Here is a 16989-nt window from a genome sequence, read left to right on the forward strand (position 1 = left end):
TTGTTGATGTTGCTTTGTTGTTGGATAGGACAGAGAGAAATGGAGAGAGGAGGGGAAGACAGAGAGAGGGGGAGAGAAAGATAGACACCTGCAGACCTGCTTCACCGCCTGTGAAGTGACTCCCCTGCAGGTGGGGAGCCGGGGGCTCGAACCAGGATCCTTACGCCGGTCCCTGCGCTTTACCCCACGTGCGCTTAACCCACTGTGCCACCGCCCGACCCCGGAGAACCTTATTTTCTAAAATCGATGTTACTTCTCAGATATTCTGACCTACCTGCTGATGGTAGACTTGCCTAGTGAATCCACACACCTGCATTCGGTCCCCTCCCATACTGGCTTTGGGCTCTCCACAAGCCTTGTCTTGCCCACTGGGACAATAGCAAGCATGGTGCAACTGGAGACGAGAAAAGCTACTTGCACATTGAGGCTTGTTTGCCTGGAACATGCTCTTGGAACTCCACCGCCACGATGTGAGAAGCCCAAGCCACACAGAGAAGCAACATGGAAATGCTGCAAGTACTCTGGGCAATAGCTCCAGTTGTGTGTGTGTGTGTGTGTGTGTGTGTGTGTGTGTGTGTGAGACACATCTTATTCTAGCAGATATACAGCCCAGGCAGCATCACATGGAGCGGAAGAATCACCCGCTTGATTCCAACTCACCCACAGACACAAGGGAGATCATAACATGGTAGTTATTCAAAGTCACTAGATCTTGGGGTAGTTTGCTCACAGAAACAGCTAACCAGAATCCTGGAAAGAATTATTCCAGGTATGGGGCCAGGCGGTGGTGCACCTAGTTAAGTCACACATTATAGTACACAAGGACCCAGGTTCAAGCCCCTGGTCCCCAACTGCAGAGGCAAAGCTTCACAAGTGGTGAAGCACGGCTGCAGTTGTCTCTCTATCTCTTTCCCTCTCTACCTCCTACTCCTCCTCTCAGTTTCTGACTGTCTCTATCCAATAATAAATAAATAAATAAATAATATTTTTGAAAAGAGTTATTACAGGTACTGCCTCTCTAATGCAGTTAAAATCCATGTGGACCTCAGTGAGATCCAAATGGAATGGTTATTGTGACAGTCTTCAGCCTGAGAATCCACATGGGCCCTGACCTGAGGGGCAGTGCTAGCTGAACCAGAATGCTGACTCCATTTAAGTCCTCTAACTCTGTGGCCCCCTGTACAGGACCCCTAGACCTTTGAGAACACTCAGCATTTGATTAGAGGAAGCCCCAGAAGTTAATTAGACATCTTCTGGAGCATTCCTTTTACAAAAAAAAAAAGTAAATAAATTCAGGTGATGGGTGATTGATTGATTATTTGGTTTTTATTTTTGTTTTGTTTTGTTACCACCAGAGCTTCACTGTTCCAGGCTGACTTTTTTTTTTTCCAGGTAGAAAAAGATAAAGGTAGATAGACAGACAGATAGACAGAATATACAGATAGACAGACAGGTAGGTAGGTGGATTTAGAAACATCTTCCTTCAGTGCAGGGAAGCTGGGCTCAAACCTGGGTTATGAGCATGGCAAAGAAGGCACACTATCCACGTGAGCTATTTTGCCAGTCCTCAGATGACTGATTCTGTAGTGAAGCAACTGATGATATTCCAACATCCTCATGAAATTTTATGCCCATAGTCAAGACTTATCAGGGGCACGTCAATGGGTTGCTCTGGGCTTTTCCTTGAGGACTTTGACATGTCCCCTTCTCTGGTCTCTGCTATTCAGGGAACTGTGTCAGAAAAACATAAGGAGTCCTGTTCTAGTTGCAACCCCTCACCCAGCTGTTGGGGAGATATGTTTAGGGAAGGGATTTGTTCAAGGCTTTTCAGCAAGCAGCAGCAGAACTGAGGTATAAACACAGGCTTTCAGTTAAGAAACATTAAGGTTTTGGTTGCATTGTTCAGAACAATTTCCCAACCCAAAGAGAAAGGAGGGTGTTACCTTTCCTGATGTCTTCACTCCTTTCCAGAGGCTGAAGAACAGGGTGATGACTACGACAATCAGACAGAGCGAGAGTTGCCACTGGGGTGACCCAATGTCATGGATCCCACTGCTCTCATGAAGGTGCAGGACGCCACGTCTGCCAGGGCAGAGATGAGAGGTCAGGAAAGATGGGTCAGGGAGATGACCAAGACCTTGACCATGGACCAGTCCTCTCAGGAGCACCCTGTTGCACATGTGCCTGCCCCACACAGTGAACCATTGTGGAGATGTCCTACTCAAGACTGATTTTTTTTGTTTGTTCATGCTTTGCTTTTCTATTCATTTCTCATGCAGTGCCAGGGAATGAATTTGGGGCTTCACACAAACTCTCTAATGCTGAGATGATGCCCTGGCCCAATTTATATTGTATTTCATTTTTGTGTTTCAGAGAGAGAACAAAGTGTCACTCCATCATCCATAAAATTGCATTTATTTTGTTGCTTTCTTCGTTGTCACCAGGGACCCAAACTCCCACAACTAGTCACATGCATGTAAGACAAGGACTCTATCATTGAGCCACTTTCCTGTTAGCCCCACCTATCAATTTTCATTATGAAAAAGGTCTCTTGAGTATTTCCTGCAGACCTATCTTGAAACATGCAGGAAATAACCTCTTGCTCACAATGTTCTCTGTCTGAAAGAACAGCTCTCAATGAGGGGCAGGGTGGGGCAAGGGGGTGGCTTTTGCACTCCCCTAGGGAATACCCTAACATTTATCTATTGCTAGGGGTGTCCTTGTCTTGACTTGGAAGGAAGCTGGACCTGAGAAAAGAGACTAGCATCCTACTACAATACACAGGACAGCCTCCACATGACAGAGTTATCTGTTATCTGTTTGACGTTACTGAGGTTTAGACTCCTTTGACTGAGACAAGAATAAACATTTCTCCTATCTGGAAATATCTATGGCTCAAAATAGGGTGTGTTCTGAAATATTCATATCATGACTGACTCAACTACCCATCAAATAGAAAAGATAAATTATTGCATTGTTTGTTTGGTGATTCTAATAGAGGTTGTCATAGAAACAATAATTGTCCTTTAATTGATAAATATTATTTTGCCAGTATATCATTTGGCCAATTAAATACAGTACTATCAAGGGGTGACAATAACTCTGATGCTGTCGGAAGAGACTTATACTTCATTAAAATCCTAGGTATATTTCCTTCCTAACCTGAAGTCAGACCCCCACAAATATAATATTGGTTTGGATACAACAAATGACACTCAACACTTTAATAACTGGGAGAAAACCTAAGCTTTTCAGGTAAAGAAAGAACTATGAAAGCTGGAAAATGGCAAGAGACTGACTCACTAGAAGATGGCTTTTTTTTTTTTAATCACTTCCAGGGTACTCACTACTCCATCACCTAGGGCCCAAGTCAGGGAATCCTTAGATTCTCCCATACATGCAATGGACCATCCTTCTCTCCACCCTCACTGGTCACTTACATCAGGAACATTATTATTAGCTCTTTTGTGGGCTTCTTCAGGATCATACCCTCACTATGATCTAGCAGTGGTAGGGACTGCCCCATTCTCTGAAGTTGAAAGCTGATCACCCTACTCTGCCACTCAAGGAAAACTGGTCCCCAAATGAGTGCAGCCTAGAATGTTCCCAGCTGTGACCATGGACTGAGAATACAGGCTGACAGAGACTTGGAGGTTATATAGGCTCCAGTGCTAGACATGAATGGTATGGGTCAGGTTGACATGGTAAACTGTTAACTGTATTTATATACTTTCTTCAAGTTTGGGAGCTCTTCTCTGCCCTGTTCCAACTTTTTAATCCTATTCTTAATTCTGACACCGTCTTCCCAGACAATAATTTTAGTCCACCAAGTTAGGTATCAAGCTCAAGAAAAAATTACAAAAGTCGTGGGCCCCTAAGTACATACCTAAAACAGACTTCCTAGCTTCTTTTCATCATAAAATACCTTTTCCCATCTGCTCTACTTCTACTTTATGATTCCTATTTATTAAACACTTTATATCTTACCACCTGCTTTATATCTTACCACCTTTTAGTCACCAAGTTGCAGATGCTACTATGATTTCATCCTGACCTCCCTGGGAAGATGACCTCACCAATATGTCCCAGAACCTCACTTCTGCAGAGCTCTACCCTACTAGGGAAAGATAGAAACAGACTGGGGGTATAGATCAACTTGCCAACACTCATGTGCAGTGGAAAAGCAATTACAGAAGCCAGACCTTTCACCTTCTGCACTCCATAAAGAATTCTGCTCCACATACCCTCACTATGAACTAGCAATGGTAGGGACTGCTCAGCTCAGTGAAGGGAGGTTGGGTAATCCTACTCTGCTACTCGAAGTTCTGAAATGATTCTGAAATAAATGCAGCCCAGAATGTTCCCAGCTGTGACTATGGACTGTGAGCTCAGTCTTACAGGGACTGAAATGTTGTACAAGCTCCTGTGCTAAATATGAGTAGACATAGGCCTGGTTTGGATCATTATGGTAAACACTTAATTGCATTTATCTATCATATTCAAGTTTGTGAACAACTTTCCCTAATCATGCTTCTTAGTTCTACTACCAACTCTGACACCATCTTCCCAGACAATATGTCTAGTCCTCCCCCATGTTTGATATCAAGCTCAGGCAAAGATTATTAAGACACAGGCTTCTAGGAACATTCCTAAAATAGATTTCCTAGCCTCTTTCTACCCTAAGTTTCCAACTTTTGTCTGCTCTATTCCTACTTTATGGTTCCTGTTTATTAAACTTTTTGTCCTGCTTTCCAGCTTACTGCAATTCAGCCAACAAGTTCCAGATGCTACCATGATTTCATCTTGACTTTCCTGTGCAGATGACCTCACCCATGGTTCCTGGAACCTCACTTTTCCTGATCCCTATCCCACTAGGGAAAGATAGAAACAGTCTGGGAGTATGGATCAACCTGCCAATGCCCATGTCCATGGAGAAGCAATTACAGAAGTATAATTCCTACCTTCTGCATTCCATAAAGATTTTGGTCCATACCCCCAAAAGGATAAACAATAGGGAAAATTTCAATGGAAGGAATGAGACACAGAACTATGGTGGTGGGAACTGCATGGAATTATACCTCTGTTATCTTACAATCTTATAAATCAATATTAAATCACTAATAAAATGTTTTTTAAAAGAATTTTGTCCATATTTCCAGAGGGGGAGTATTGTAAGGGAACGATGACCAGGAGGCTCTGAATTCCAATTCCATCAGGACCCAGAGAGAGAAGAAGACAAAGAAGAAAAAGAAGAAGGAGGAGGGGGAAGGTGAGAAGGAGGAAAGGAAGAGGAAGGAGGAGAAGGAGAAGAAAGGAAAGACATTTCAAAGTATTAAGTATGACTTAGAAAATAAGAGAAGGCAGAACCATAGAAAAAAGCAGGCAAATATACAAATGTATAGAGATAGCTATAGAAATAGCTATCAACCCATATCTGTGATCTTGGAATAACTAATGCTGCTTACAATGTGGGGAATGGGGACATAGAACTCTGCTGGTGGGAAAGGTGTAGGATTATGCCCATTATCTTAAAATTTTGTAAATCAATGTTAAATCACTAATAAAAATAAATTAAAAAGAAAATAGAAATTATGATGATAGACTTATGAAATGGAATATTACATGGCAATTAGTTTTGCATGGGTGAATCTCTCAGACATAATTCTATAAGACATACATAGAAACCAATAGTGGGGGTCTGGGCAATGGCACACCCATTAGAGCTTTTATGTTACAATGCACAAGAATCAGGGTTCCAGCCCCCAGGTCCAACCTGTAGGGAGGAAGGACCATGAGTGGTGAAACAGTGCTACAGGCATTTCTCTATCTCTCTATCTCCTTCTCAATTTCTCTCTATCTCTATCCAAAATAAATAAGTCAGTCTTAAAAAAAAACCAAGTGTGTACTTTCAGTTGATTCTGTCATATAAGTACAACAGGCAAAACTAATGAGGGATGAGTAGGCAGGAGAATGTACACCTTGGGGTGAGGATGGGGTGACTGATAAAGAGTGAGGGACACAGTGGCTGCCCAAAGACACCTGTCATGTTGTTTTATTTGTGCTGATTTTGTGACATCCATTGAGCTGTCATGTAATGACAGTTCCCTGTAATATGTTATCCTTTAATAAAATAAGCCTTGGTGTACCTGAGATGACCAAGGTACCTGGTACACTCTACAAAAGAGGAATGGCAGAATGGGACAATGGGTGTTATAAATGCTCTCTGTTGGGAACCTCTTTTCAGTTACATGGTTCTCATGAGGACTTAACTCACAGAAGATGCGACATTATAAAAGGGGGCATGGAATGTCAACCCTACAGCCTCATTACTCGGGTGAGGCCTTTCCTTTCATAGTATTCTCTATTTCCATTCCAGGTGGTTTACTTCCGAACAAAGTCCCAAAACCTAGATATAGACTAAGTCCCATGAGATAAAGCATATGTTCACATGTATCCATAAATTGGGGCAAAATATATACCTGAAAGCAAAAGTACACAATAGTCTACAGTGAGTCAGTATGAAGTTCATAATCAAAGAGTGTCTACTTAGACTTAGCTACCCTCCTCACCTGTTTCCTCTTATACTTTCCTCACTCACTCCAAAGCTATCCTTATCAAAACAAAGACTGCCAAAGTTGAATAAGGGCAAGAGACTGGCATACTTTAATGATGACTCTTTAGTCACTATCAGGCCACCCCATCAGCTGGGACCCTGAGATTCCCAAACAGACATGATGGGCCTAGATCTCAAATAAATCCCTCTCTCCACTGTTACCGGTTATCTCTTATCAAGAACAACAAAACAGTCCCCTTTGTGGCCCCCCCTAGGACCTTGCCATCAACTTGGATCAACAACCGTAGAGAATGTTCCATCCTCTGAAGAGAGGCTGGACAACATACTCTATCTTCCACCTGAAGATGGGTCCTGATATTGGGGCAGCTTGGAATGTTCCTACTCATGACCACAGAATGTGAGCTCAGATCTACAGGGATGCAGAGGTCACATAAGCTCCTAAACTAAATATGGGCCTTCGATCACATCAAATCGGTGGGGTTTACAGTCAACAATATTTATACAGCTTTCTCATATTTGGGAGCTACTCTTCCCTGATCCAGCTTTTTGGTCCTTTTCCAGCCATGACATCATCTCCCCAGATAATACCTTGGATCCACCTGCATATCAGATTTCAGGCTCAGGGGGAAAAAAAATACAACTAGTATAGCTACAGGTCTTTTGGAATATAACTAAAATATGCCTACTAACTATCTATAGAACAGAGACCCCCCCCCAACTCTTCATCTGCACTACTCTAGCCTTTAAAATGATGATTAGTCAACAACTTGTTTGGCTTTATATGTTAACTCTCTTTACAGCCACCAGGTTCCAGATGCTAAGATGATGCCAGCCAGACTTCCCTGGACAGACAACCCACCAAGTATCTTGGAGCTCCGATTCCCCAGAACCCTGCCCTACTAGGGAAAGAATGAGGTAGACTGGGAGTATGGATCGACCTGTCAATGCCCATGTTCAGTGGGGAAGCAATTACAGAAGTCAGACCTTCCACCTTCTGCATCCCATAATGAACTTGGATCCATACTCCCAGAAGGTTAAAGAATAGGAAAGGTATCAGGGGAGGGGATTGGATACTGTGGAAATTGTGTGGAGTTGTGCCCCTCTTATCCTATGGTTTTGTCAGTGTTTCCTTTTTATAAATAAAAAATATGAAAAGTAGGGGCAAATTGGGGGCCTAGGTGGCAGTACACTCAGTTAAGCATACACTATACTAAGCACAAGGATTCAGTTTCAAGCTCCCAGCTCCCCACCTGCAGGGTCTATCTTTCTCTCTTCCTCTCTACCTCCCTCCCTCAATTTCTTTCTCCTATCCAATAAAATGGAAAAAATGGCCACCAAGAGCAGTGGGTTCATAGTGCTGACTGACAGTGAGCCCCAGAGATAACACTGGAGGCAAAAATAAAGGAGGGGTAGCAAATATATACAAATACAGATAGATAGTTGTAGAAATAATGGTTAACCCATATCTGCAACCTTAGGAGAACTGCTATAGCTTACAATGGAAGGACTGGGGATCCAGAACTCTGGTGGTGGGAATGGTGTGGAGTTGTACCCCTGTTATCTTGTAACTTTGTAAATCAATATTAAGTCACTAATTAAAAAAAAATTAACTCATACATGTGAGACAATGCCTAGAACCCAAGAAAATGGTCTGCTGTTGTGACCCAGTCTTCACAGAGCTGCAGACATTGACAAAGGAGTCAAGGAGTACCCAGAAACTCAGCCATGGTAGCCAGCTATGTGGGCTCCTTCAGAAGGTGGACTCCTCTGAAGGGCCTCTTTGCCCATCTGCAGGGGACAGGTGAGTTGTCAGGAGGTTTGGGAAAGGATGAGATGAGACTGAGGGTGAGATGTGGCCCTGGGTATGTAAATGATGTGTAAATGTAAAAGCAGAGCTATGTGTGAGTGATCAAGGCCCAAGAAGATGTGCTTCTTCCTCCCAGACAACTCTCATGCCCGCAGCCCATAGGCCCAGTGCTGTGGCCTTAAATTAATCAGGGTCCATCATCTTCTCTAAGCCCCTATCCCCATGCTATTCAATCTCTCACCTGCTTCTGACCTGCCTCGTGGTCTTGCCCCAGACCAGACACACATTGTCTTTCTCAGAGACTAGAGGAAAGTTTCCCATCCTCTCCCAACCCCATCCTCCTCCTACCCCATCCTCTCTGTGGCCTATTAGTCCTTAAATCCAACTTCAGTGATGCTGTAAAACAGTCATCTGAAATGGTCTCTGACATTATCACTGTCCTGCCCCCCCCCCCATCCTCTTGGGCTCCTTACCACCTAAATTAGTCATTCTCCCTGGGGGAAATTTTGTTTTGCAACCTGTTCTTCCAAGGAATGCCGGGAAATAGCTTGAGGTGTCACATCTGGAGGGGAGGGGGCAGTGCTAGTGTCTAGTGGACATGAGATAGGGATGCAACTAAGCATCTAAAACCTTCAGGACAGGCCCCCTCCTCAGCAGAAAATAAGTCAGTCCCAAATGTGCAAAATTCCAAGGTTGTGAAACTCAGGTTCAAAGAACGAGAACGTAAGCCTTTCTGGATCTGACGTCTTTCCCTATGTTCCTGGGCCAAGTTCATCCCCAGCCTTGCCCCACCCTGGCTTTGACTCCCAGAAAAATCCAGACATGTACTGTGCCTCAATTACAGGATGCTCTTATTGCTCAGAGCATTGGGAGACAGGAGACAGAGAGGCTGGGATAGAGAGAAGACCGGGTAGGGAGAGGATGGCTGACTTTCACATCCCTTCTTTTAGTCTATAACACACTTCCTAGCCCAGTCTCCCTCTGTGGAAAACTTGTTGTCCTGCAAGATTCACATTAAGTTGCCTGAGGGCTAGGAAGACAGCTCAGTCAATTACAGTACCAACTTGCATGTCTGAGGCCTAAGAAACTGCAGGTTTAATACCTGGCACTACCTTATGCCTGAGCTTACCAAATACTCTTGTTTTGACTCTCTTTATCCTCTTATTCCCACAATAAATAAATACTTTTGAAAAGATGCTTTGATGAGAAGAGAATGAGAGAGAGAGAGAGAGAGAGAAGAAGAAGAAGAAGAAGAAGAAGAAGAAGAAGAAGAAGAAGAAGAAGAGGAGGAGGAGGAGGAGGAGGAGGAGGAGGAGGAGGAGGAGGAGGAGGAGGAGGAGGAGGAGGAAGAGGAAGAGGAAGAGAAGAGAAGAGAAGAGAAGAGAAGAGAAGAGAAGAGAAGAGAAAAGAAGAGAAGAGAAGAGAAGAGAAGAGAAGAGAGAGAATATACCCCCAGTACCAGATTCTGAGACCATCTGGTACTTGATTCTACTTCTTCTTTGATTTATAGGCCAAGTATCAAAGGACATCAATACTCATTTCACCAACTTGACTTTTAAAATTATGAGAAATAGAGGCCAGGTATTATCTCACCCAGTTAAGCCCATGTGTTATGCTCAAAAACCTAGGTTCAAAGCCCCTGGTCCCACTTGAAAGGGGGAGACTTCACAAGTGGTGAAGTAGTGCTGCAGTTTTCTCTCCTTCTCTCTCCTTCTCTGTCTTCCCCTTTCCTCTTGATTTGTCTCTGTCTCTAGCCAATAAATAAATAAATAAGTTTAATAATATATGGGGAGCCGGGTGGTGACGCACTTGATTGAGTGCACATGTTACAATGTGCAAGGACCCAGGTTTGAGCCCCGGTCCCCACCTGCAGGGGGAAAGCTTTGTGATTGGTGAAGCAGGGCTGCAGGTGTCTCTCTGTCTCTCTCCCTCTCTGTCAATCCCTTATCCCTCAATTTCTGACTGTCTCTATCCAATAAACAAATAAAGACTATATATATATATATATATATATATATATATATATATATATATATATTTAAGAAATAAAGGTACTTGACCCATTAGAACCCAAAACCTACTAAAACTCCTCTAGAGTCTAGTCATGGTCAAATGTCTCTTGGCAGGTCCTCAGTGACCCCCACATGCATGTCAAGTCCAATCTCAGGGTTGTACTGGCTGTCTAGATGCTGTGGCCATGAACAGGCCTATTTCCAGAACTGATTCCTAAGAAAAGGAATCCAGCCCAGCCACCTCTTCACCAGCAAGCTTAAGCCCTGGATGAATACAAGTAACTCGCTTTGTTGTCATTCCCAGAAGTTTAAAGAAAATGAATCATCATAAAGCATATAGTCCAGGCTTTCTGAAGTCTACAAGCCAAGTGGGCTCAGTTTCACACTTGACATTTAAGCCCAGAATTAGCTGGGTGGAGGGAGTCCTATTCCTCACCAGGAACAGGCTTTGGGATAGGGAGAGAGAGGTAGAGATTTTCTGTTGAGTACTTGCTCCCCAAGGGGCACTTTTACAGGAAAAATCAGTCAGCATTGGGGCTTCTTTTTGCTGCCAGCTGTTTGGCTTCAGGCCCACAGCTGGGGAAGAATAGTGGTTTTGTTCCCTTGAATGATATGTTCAATCCAACAACTTAAATGAATACAAGATGGTAATGGAATTGTCTGGTAGACTCTGAGGAGAAAGAAAATAACTACTTAACCTTCTCAGGGCTGCTGGCTCCCTGTGACTGAAACTGGCAACTGACTTAACGCAGAAATATTTAGCTAAAAGGACTAGGGGTCAGTAAAAGATGAATCCAGAAGCATTTAGTGACTTTGAAGCTCACAGAAGCAGGTTCAAGGTGAGCATGAGCTACATGAGAAGGGCTGAAGAGACCCCTGTTTTTCTATCCCCACATAGCATTGAAGACCCTGAAGAATATAGCAGGAAGACAGGTGCAAGGCCTGTGTGTGGGATGGGTGTCTTGAGTCAGAGAACCAGCATTCAGATCCCTGCTCTGCCATTTTCTTATACCCTAGCCTCCGTGTTCCTCAGTTTCTCCCCCAGAAGACTCGTACTAATCACAACAAGAATAGTGTTCCCTATTCACAGGAGGGAGCTGTCAGACCCCACCTCAACCAAGTGATCAAAGTTAACATTCCAGGAGTAAGACAGGTTGGCATCATGTCCTAACATGACATGCTGGGATCACAGACTCATCTCTATGGTTATCTTGCTACCAAATGCCTGACCTCTGCCTAGTCAGGACTAAACAACAAACTCAGCCCAATTGGGGTCTATTTTACAAAGCATTTGACCAGTACTCTTCAAAGTGGCACAGTTGTGACATTCTAGAGAAGACCAAGGAACCCTCACAGACTGGTGCTAACTAAAGGAACATGACAATATCATGCTCCAAGGACTCTAAACTGGATCCTGAACCAGAAAAGGACATTGGTTAAAATAATGGCATTAGAAAGACATTGGGGGGGGGTAAATAAAAAAGAAAAGGCTTCTGTGAGCTATTTAATAGAAAATCAACATGAATTGTCTGATTTTTGTCACTGTACTATGGCTATATTTGGTGTCAGCATGGAGGATGATAGGTGCAAAGTGTATAGGTTCACTACATACAGCTTTTGCAGTTTTTCTGCTTCTAAAATGATTTTCACATAGAAAGTTTCCTGTTGTTTTTTTTTTTTCCTGTCATCACCAGAGCTTACTTGCACCAGGATGACTTATTCAGATAAAAGGGGGGGAGGTAAAAAGAGAGGGAGGGGGAGTCCGGCAGTAGCACTGTGGGTTAAGCACAGGTGGCGCAAAGCACAAGGACTGTTGTAAGGATCCCGGTTCAAGCCCCAGGCTCCGCACCTGCAGGGGAGTCGCTTCACAAGTGGTGAAGCAGGTCTGCAGGTGTCTATCTTTCTCTCCCCCTCTCTGTCTTCCTCTCCTCTCTCCATTTCTCTCTGTCCTATCCAACAAGGACATCAATAACAACAACTACAAAAAAAAAAAAAAAGGGCAACAAAAGGAAATAATATAAAAAAAAAAAAAAGAGAAAGGGAGGAAGAGAGAGGGGGAGGGAGAGAGGGAGAAAGAGAGAGAGGGAGAGAGAGAGAGGGGGAGAGGGAGGGAGGGGGAGAGAGAGAGAGAGAGAGAAAGAGAGAGAGAGAGACAGAGGGACAGAGAGACAGAGAGAGGCTACAGCACCAAAGCTTTCTCCAGTGTAGTGGGGCCTGGGCTTGAACTTGATCACACACATGGCAAAACAGCCCTTATTTTTGTTTTGTTTTATTTTGTTTTGTTTTGTTTTGTTTTTTTAACTTTCGACCACCAGTCAGAGCCTCTCATACATGATGGGATGAATAATTTTCAAGAGCTGTGCATAGCTGGCCTGCCTCCTTCCTCTTGAATGTCACTCACAAGCTCCCCCACGGAAGCCCCAGAGAGGCAACATCAAGGTAGGTGAGACATGAGCTTCAGCCTCAGGTGACCCTGAGTTCAAGCTGAGCTCCATCTTCTGCCAGCTGAGCCCCCAGATGTTCCTCTGACTGATTTCACTGGTTCTAAAGTCACCTTGGACAGACCAGCTAAAAGTTATTCTCCTCCACAGTCTCTTTCTCCCACAAATCTGTTTCAGTTGCTTTGGAGAACTTCCACTCCCTAAATTGTAGTCTTCACTCAAAGGTCAGGTCTGCTCTCTAGAATGCCCTTGTCTCCCTTCTCTCCTTGCTAGTGCATAGTCTCTCCACTCTCACTCTCCTGCACCAGAACACAGACCCTCCAACTGCCTGGTCCACAACTCTAGCCTCTGTTCTCAGTTAGGGTCAGTCTGGGGTGGCTGCTTCTACAAACACAACTAAGGATGGCTGGTATGTCCACTCCTTCCTCACAGTTTAACCTTGGCTCCAGCCCTGGCCAGCACAGGTCTCAACATGCCTGTGTAAGCAGGATGAGGGGTGGGTTGACTTACTCATAAAACTCTGCTGCCGGTGTGAACTTGTACTTGGAGTACTTGGTGTGGTTGCCCAACAGAGAGACATTGAGGAGCTTGGGGTCGGTGCAGTTGGGACTGTTCCAGGCATGGCCACAGTTGGTCCAGGGCAGGTTGAAGGTGAAGGAGGAGAAGAGGTAGTAGAGTGACCAGGCGATGATGACATTGTAGTAGAAGCCAACATAGATGGCAATGAGGATCACGGCATAGCCAACGCCTGAGTGGGGGATAGAGGGGGGGAGGCAGGGGCTTCCTCAGGCCCAGCTCCAGAGCCAGTCCTCTTGGGCAACAAGTCAAACACAGCACTACCAGATGTTTCCACCTCTCTTTCCCTATAACAGACTGTCAGAGCCCCACCTATACCCTTAGGCAACCACTCACCCTTTGCTTGAGGACTCTCTTGCTACTGGAACCTCCTCTGCTAAGTCAGTGGGTGGGTGAGAAGGACCAAGACCTTAATACCCCAGGGATTAGTGTAAATATCCCAGCTCCCTCTCTCCTTGGGCACACGGAGGTATGCTACCACTCTCTCTCAGGGGACTGAGGTCCTTGACTAGGTAAACTGGTTTGTGGACTGCCTGCCCACTGCTTACCCCTACTAGAAATTCCCAATGTCACCTCCAAAATAACTTCCAGAATAGAAACTTTTGTCTCAGGAACTACTTCCATATAACCCCTGAGCAAGTACCCCCCCCCCCATCAAAACCAGTCTTGTCTGATCTCTGGGATGTGTTTTGCTGTGCTTTCTGCCCTTCCTTCCTGCTTCCCTCTCTCCCTCCCTCCCTTCCTTTGGTTCTTTCATTCTCTGTTGTCTTTCCTTTCTGAGAACATTGTTCAGCTCTGGCTTATGGTAGTACTGGGGAATGAACCTGGGACTTTTGCTGCCTCAAATATGAAAGTCTTTTTGTATAACTATTATGCTGTTTCCCCAGCCCTGAAGTCTTATTTTCATTTTTTTATTTTTATTTATAAAAAGGAGTCTTATTTTCAGTCGCTCACTTCATATGCCAATATCATCTTGCTGAATGCAATGAGAGCTTCTTCAGGGTTAATTCTAAGACTTTTCCTTATGCTGATATGTGTGTGTGTGTGTGTGTGTGTGTGTGTGTATTGCCTGTTCAGCATTGCTTTGTTGCTTTGAGTGAAGTATCTAAAACATTCTTAGCATATGAGGTTTTTATGAGGGCAGATCATTTTCTTTTTCTTTCATTCTCTCCTTCTCTTACTCTCTCTCTCTTTCCTTTTTTCTTTCTTCCTTTTATCTTTCTTTCTTCCATCTTTCTTTTTGCCTTCACCAGCAGTTTGTCCCACTGTGGCTATTAGTAGTGCCAGAGCTCACACCTGAGACTTCTCAAACGCAAAACCCATGTGCCACGTTTGTGCTATCTCTCCAGCCCCCAGACAGCTTTAGATATAGATACATGACTCAGAAGTGGTTAGTTAGAATTCTGCTTCCCCATAGCCACTATAGTGATTGGTTGACATATTAGCATATGAATAAAGTTAAACCATTGAATATCTTTTCTCAGACCTAATAAAGCTATGAAGATATCATATATTCTGTGTTGTCACTGTTAAAACTTGGCAGGAAAGCTATCAGGGGAGAGGGTATGGGATACGGAGTTCTGGTGGTGGCAACTGTGTCAAGTTGTGCTCCTCTTACCCTATGGTTTTGTCAGTGTTACCTTTTTATAAATTTAAAAAAAAAAAGAAATAAACTTTCAAAATTTTCTCAGAAAAAAAAAAACTTGGCAGGAGGTTGACCTGTTGTTACTATTGGTCAGTTTTGCCAACACCCCAGGGCAACATGCCTGAAACTGACACCAGCATTAACATGAAGAGGTCAGGCTTGAGATAGAAAGAGACTGAGCAAGATTGCATCTGGGTCTAGCCGGACCTGAAGTCAACAAGAACCTTGTGGATTTTACTGTCTTACTAGTCAATAAATTCTCCTTTCTATGAAAGCCACTTGCAATGAATTATCTAGCAATCACATAAAAAAGTTCGAACTAGGTGGCCAAGGAGTGGTGCACCTGATTAAGCACATATGTTGTCAAACATAAGGACCTGGGTTTGAGCCCCGTTCCCTACCTGTAGAGGAAAAGCTTCATTACTGATGAAGTAGTACAGCTATTTCTCTGCCTCTCTGTATCTATCCTGCCTTTCCCATTGTCCTATCAGATAAAGGGGTGGGGTGAATGACCACTAAGAGTTATGGATTTACTGTGCAGGCACCAAGCCTCAGTGATAACCCTGGTGGCAATAAAATAAAGAAAGGAAAAAAAGAAAAAGAAAAAGAAAGAAAGAATAGTACTAATTTAAAGTCCCTTAAATGAGCCTGTATCTACCACAAGACCAAGAATAGAGGGGTCCTCAGGCAGTATGACCCAGCTGAGAAGGGGCTCTTGGAACTTACCCTGGCCTTCATTGCCATCTAGGCCCAGTTTTCTCACCAGTGTTTGACAGACACTAATTCTCATGCCAACTTTTCCTTTTTGCAGGTAAGAAAATTGAGGTCAGGGCAGAGGGTAGATAGCATAATAGTTATTCAAAGAGACTTTTGTGCCTGAGGCTCCAAAGTCCCTGGTTCAATCCCCCGCACCACCATAAGCCATAGCTGAGCAGTGCTCTGGTAAAAAAAAAAAAAAAAAAAAAAATGAGGTCAGAGAAGGAGAGAGATGACTACAGCTCTAAAACATTGTGAGTCAGCTTTCTGGCTGATCCCCAGGAGTTCCATGATCAGTTTATCATGTCTGCCAGTAGAATAGTTGGTATCTGTGTTCCATATTACTGACAGGTGTAAATATTTCCTGTATAGGAAAACAGGCTCCAAGTCACTGAAACCTAGACTGGGACCCAGGATTCTGACATAGCAAATGCTTTCCATGTAACTTTTCATACTGGACACACTTGACCTTGCCAGTACTTATGACTCCCACAAGAGAGTTGGCCTACCCCAGACTCTACCTTTGGAGATGATTCTCCAAGAAAACCAGAGAAGTCCTTTTTTTATTATTATTTTGTATTCACAAGGGCTTCACCACTCTGGGATGACCTTTACAGACAGAGATAAAAAGGGAGAGGTAGAGAGAGAGAGAGAGATATATCACAGCACAGAAGTTTCCTCCAATGCAGTATAGGCAAGGCTTGAACCTGGGCTGAGCATGCACAGATGTCCCCTTAAGAAAGCTCTGAAAGGACAAGTGATTGCATACCCAGTTGAGCACACATGTTTCTATGCACAAGAACCTAGATGCAAGTCCCTTGTCCCACCTGCAAGGGGGGAAAATTCACAAGAGGTGAAGAAGTGCTGTAGGTGTCCCTTTTTCTATCTCTCCCTCCCCTCTCAATTTATCTCTGTCCTGTCAAATAAAAAAAAAAAAAGCAAAACAAAAACAAAAAGAAATAGTGGGCAATAGCTCAGTGGGTTAAGCACACATGGCACAAAGCGCAAGGACCGGCCTAAGAATCCCGGTTTGAGCCCCTGGCTCCCCATCTGCAGGGAGGTCACCTCACAAGCGGTGAAGCAGGTCTGCAGGTGTCTATCTTTCACTCCCCCTCTCTGTCTTCCCCTCCTTTCTCCATTTCTTTCTGTCCTATCCAACAACGACAACATCAATAACA

General features: G+C 43.9%; 2 protein-coding genes across 5 annotated transcripts in view; one reads left to right on the forward strand and one right to left on the reverse strand.

The window, feature by feature from the left end:
* CES1 (carboxylesterase 1) overlaps positions 1-16989 on the forward strand; it is a 561489-nt gene that overhangs the window by 80610 nt on the left and 463890 nt on the right. The window lies entirely within an intron of this gene.
* SLC6A2 (solute carrier family 6 member 2) overlaps positions 1-16989 on the reverse strand; it is a 57032-nt gene that overhangs the window by 25336 nt on the left and 14707 nt on the right. For all 4 annotated transcript variants that reach the window (XM_060185528.1, XM_060185527.1, XM_060185526.1 and 1 more), the window contains 2 exons: positions 13345-13582; positions 1944-2082 (listed from right to left, as the gene is read on the reverse strand). In XM_060185528.1, coding sequence (XP_060041511.1) covers positions 1944-2082; positions 13345-13582 — 377 coding nt within the window. The remainder of the gene's footprint in view (positions 1-1943; positions 2083-13344; positions 13583-16989) is intronic.

The sequence above is a fragment of the Erinaceus europaeus genome, chromosome 2, assembly GCF_950295315.1.
Source record: "Erinaceus europaeus chromosome 2, mEriEur2.1, whole genome shotgun sequence".
In the NCBI taxonomy this organism is placed as follows: Eukaryota; Metazoa; Chordata; class Mammalia; order Eulipotyphla; family Erinaceidae; genus Erinaceus; species Erinaceus europaeus.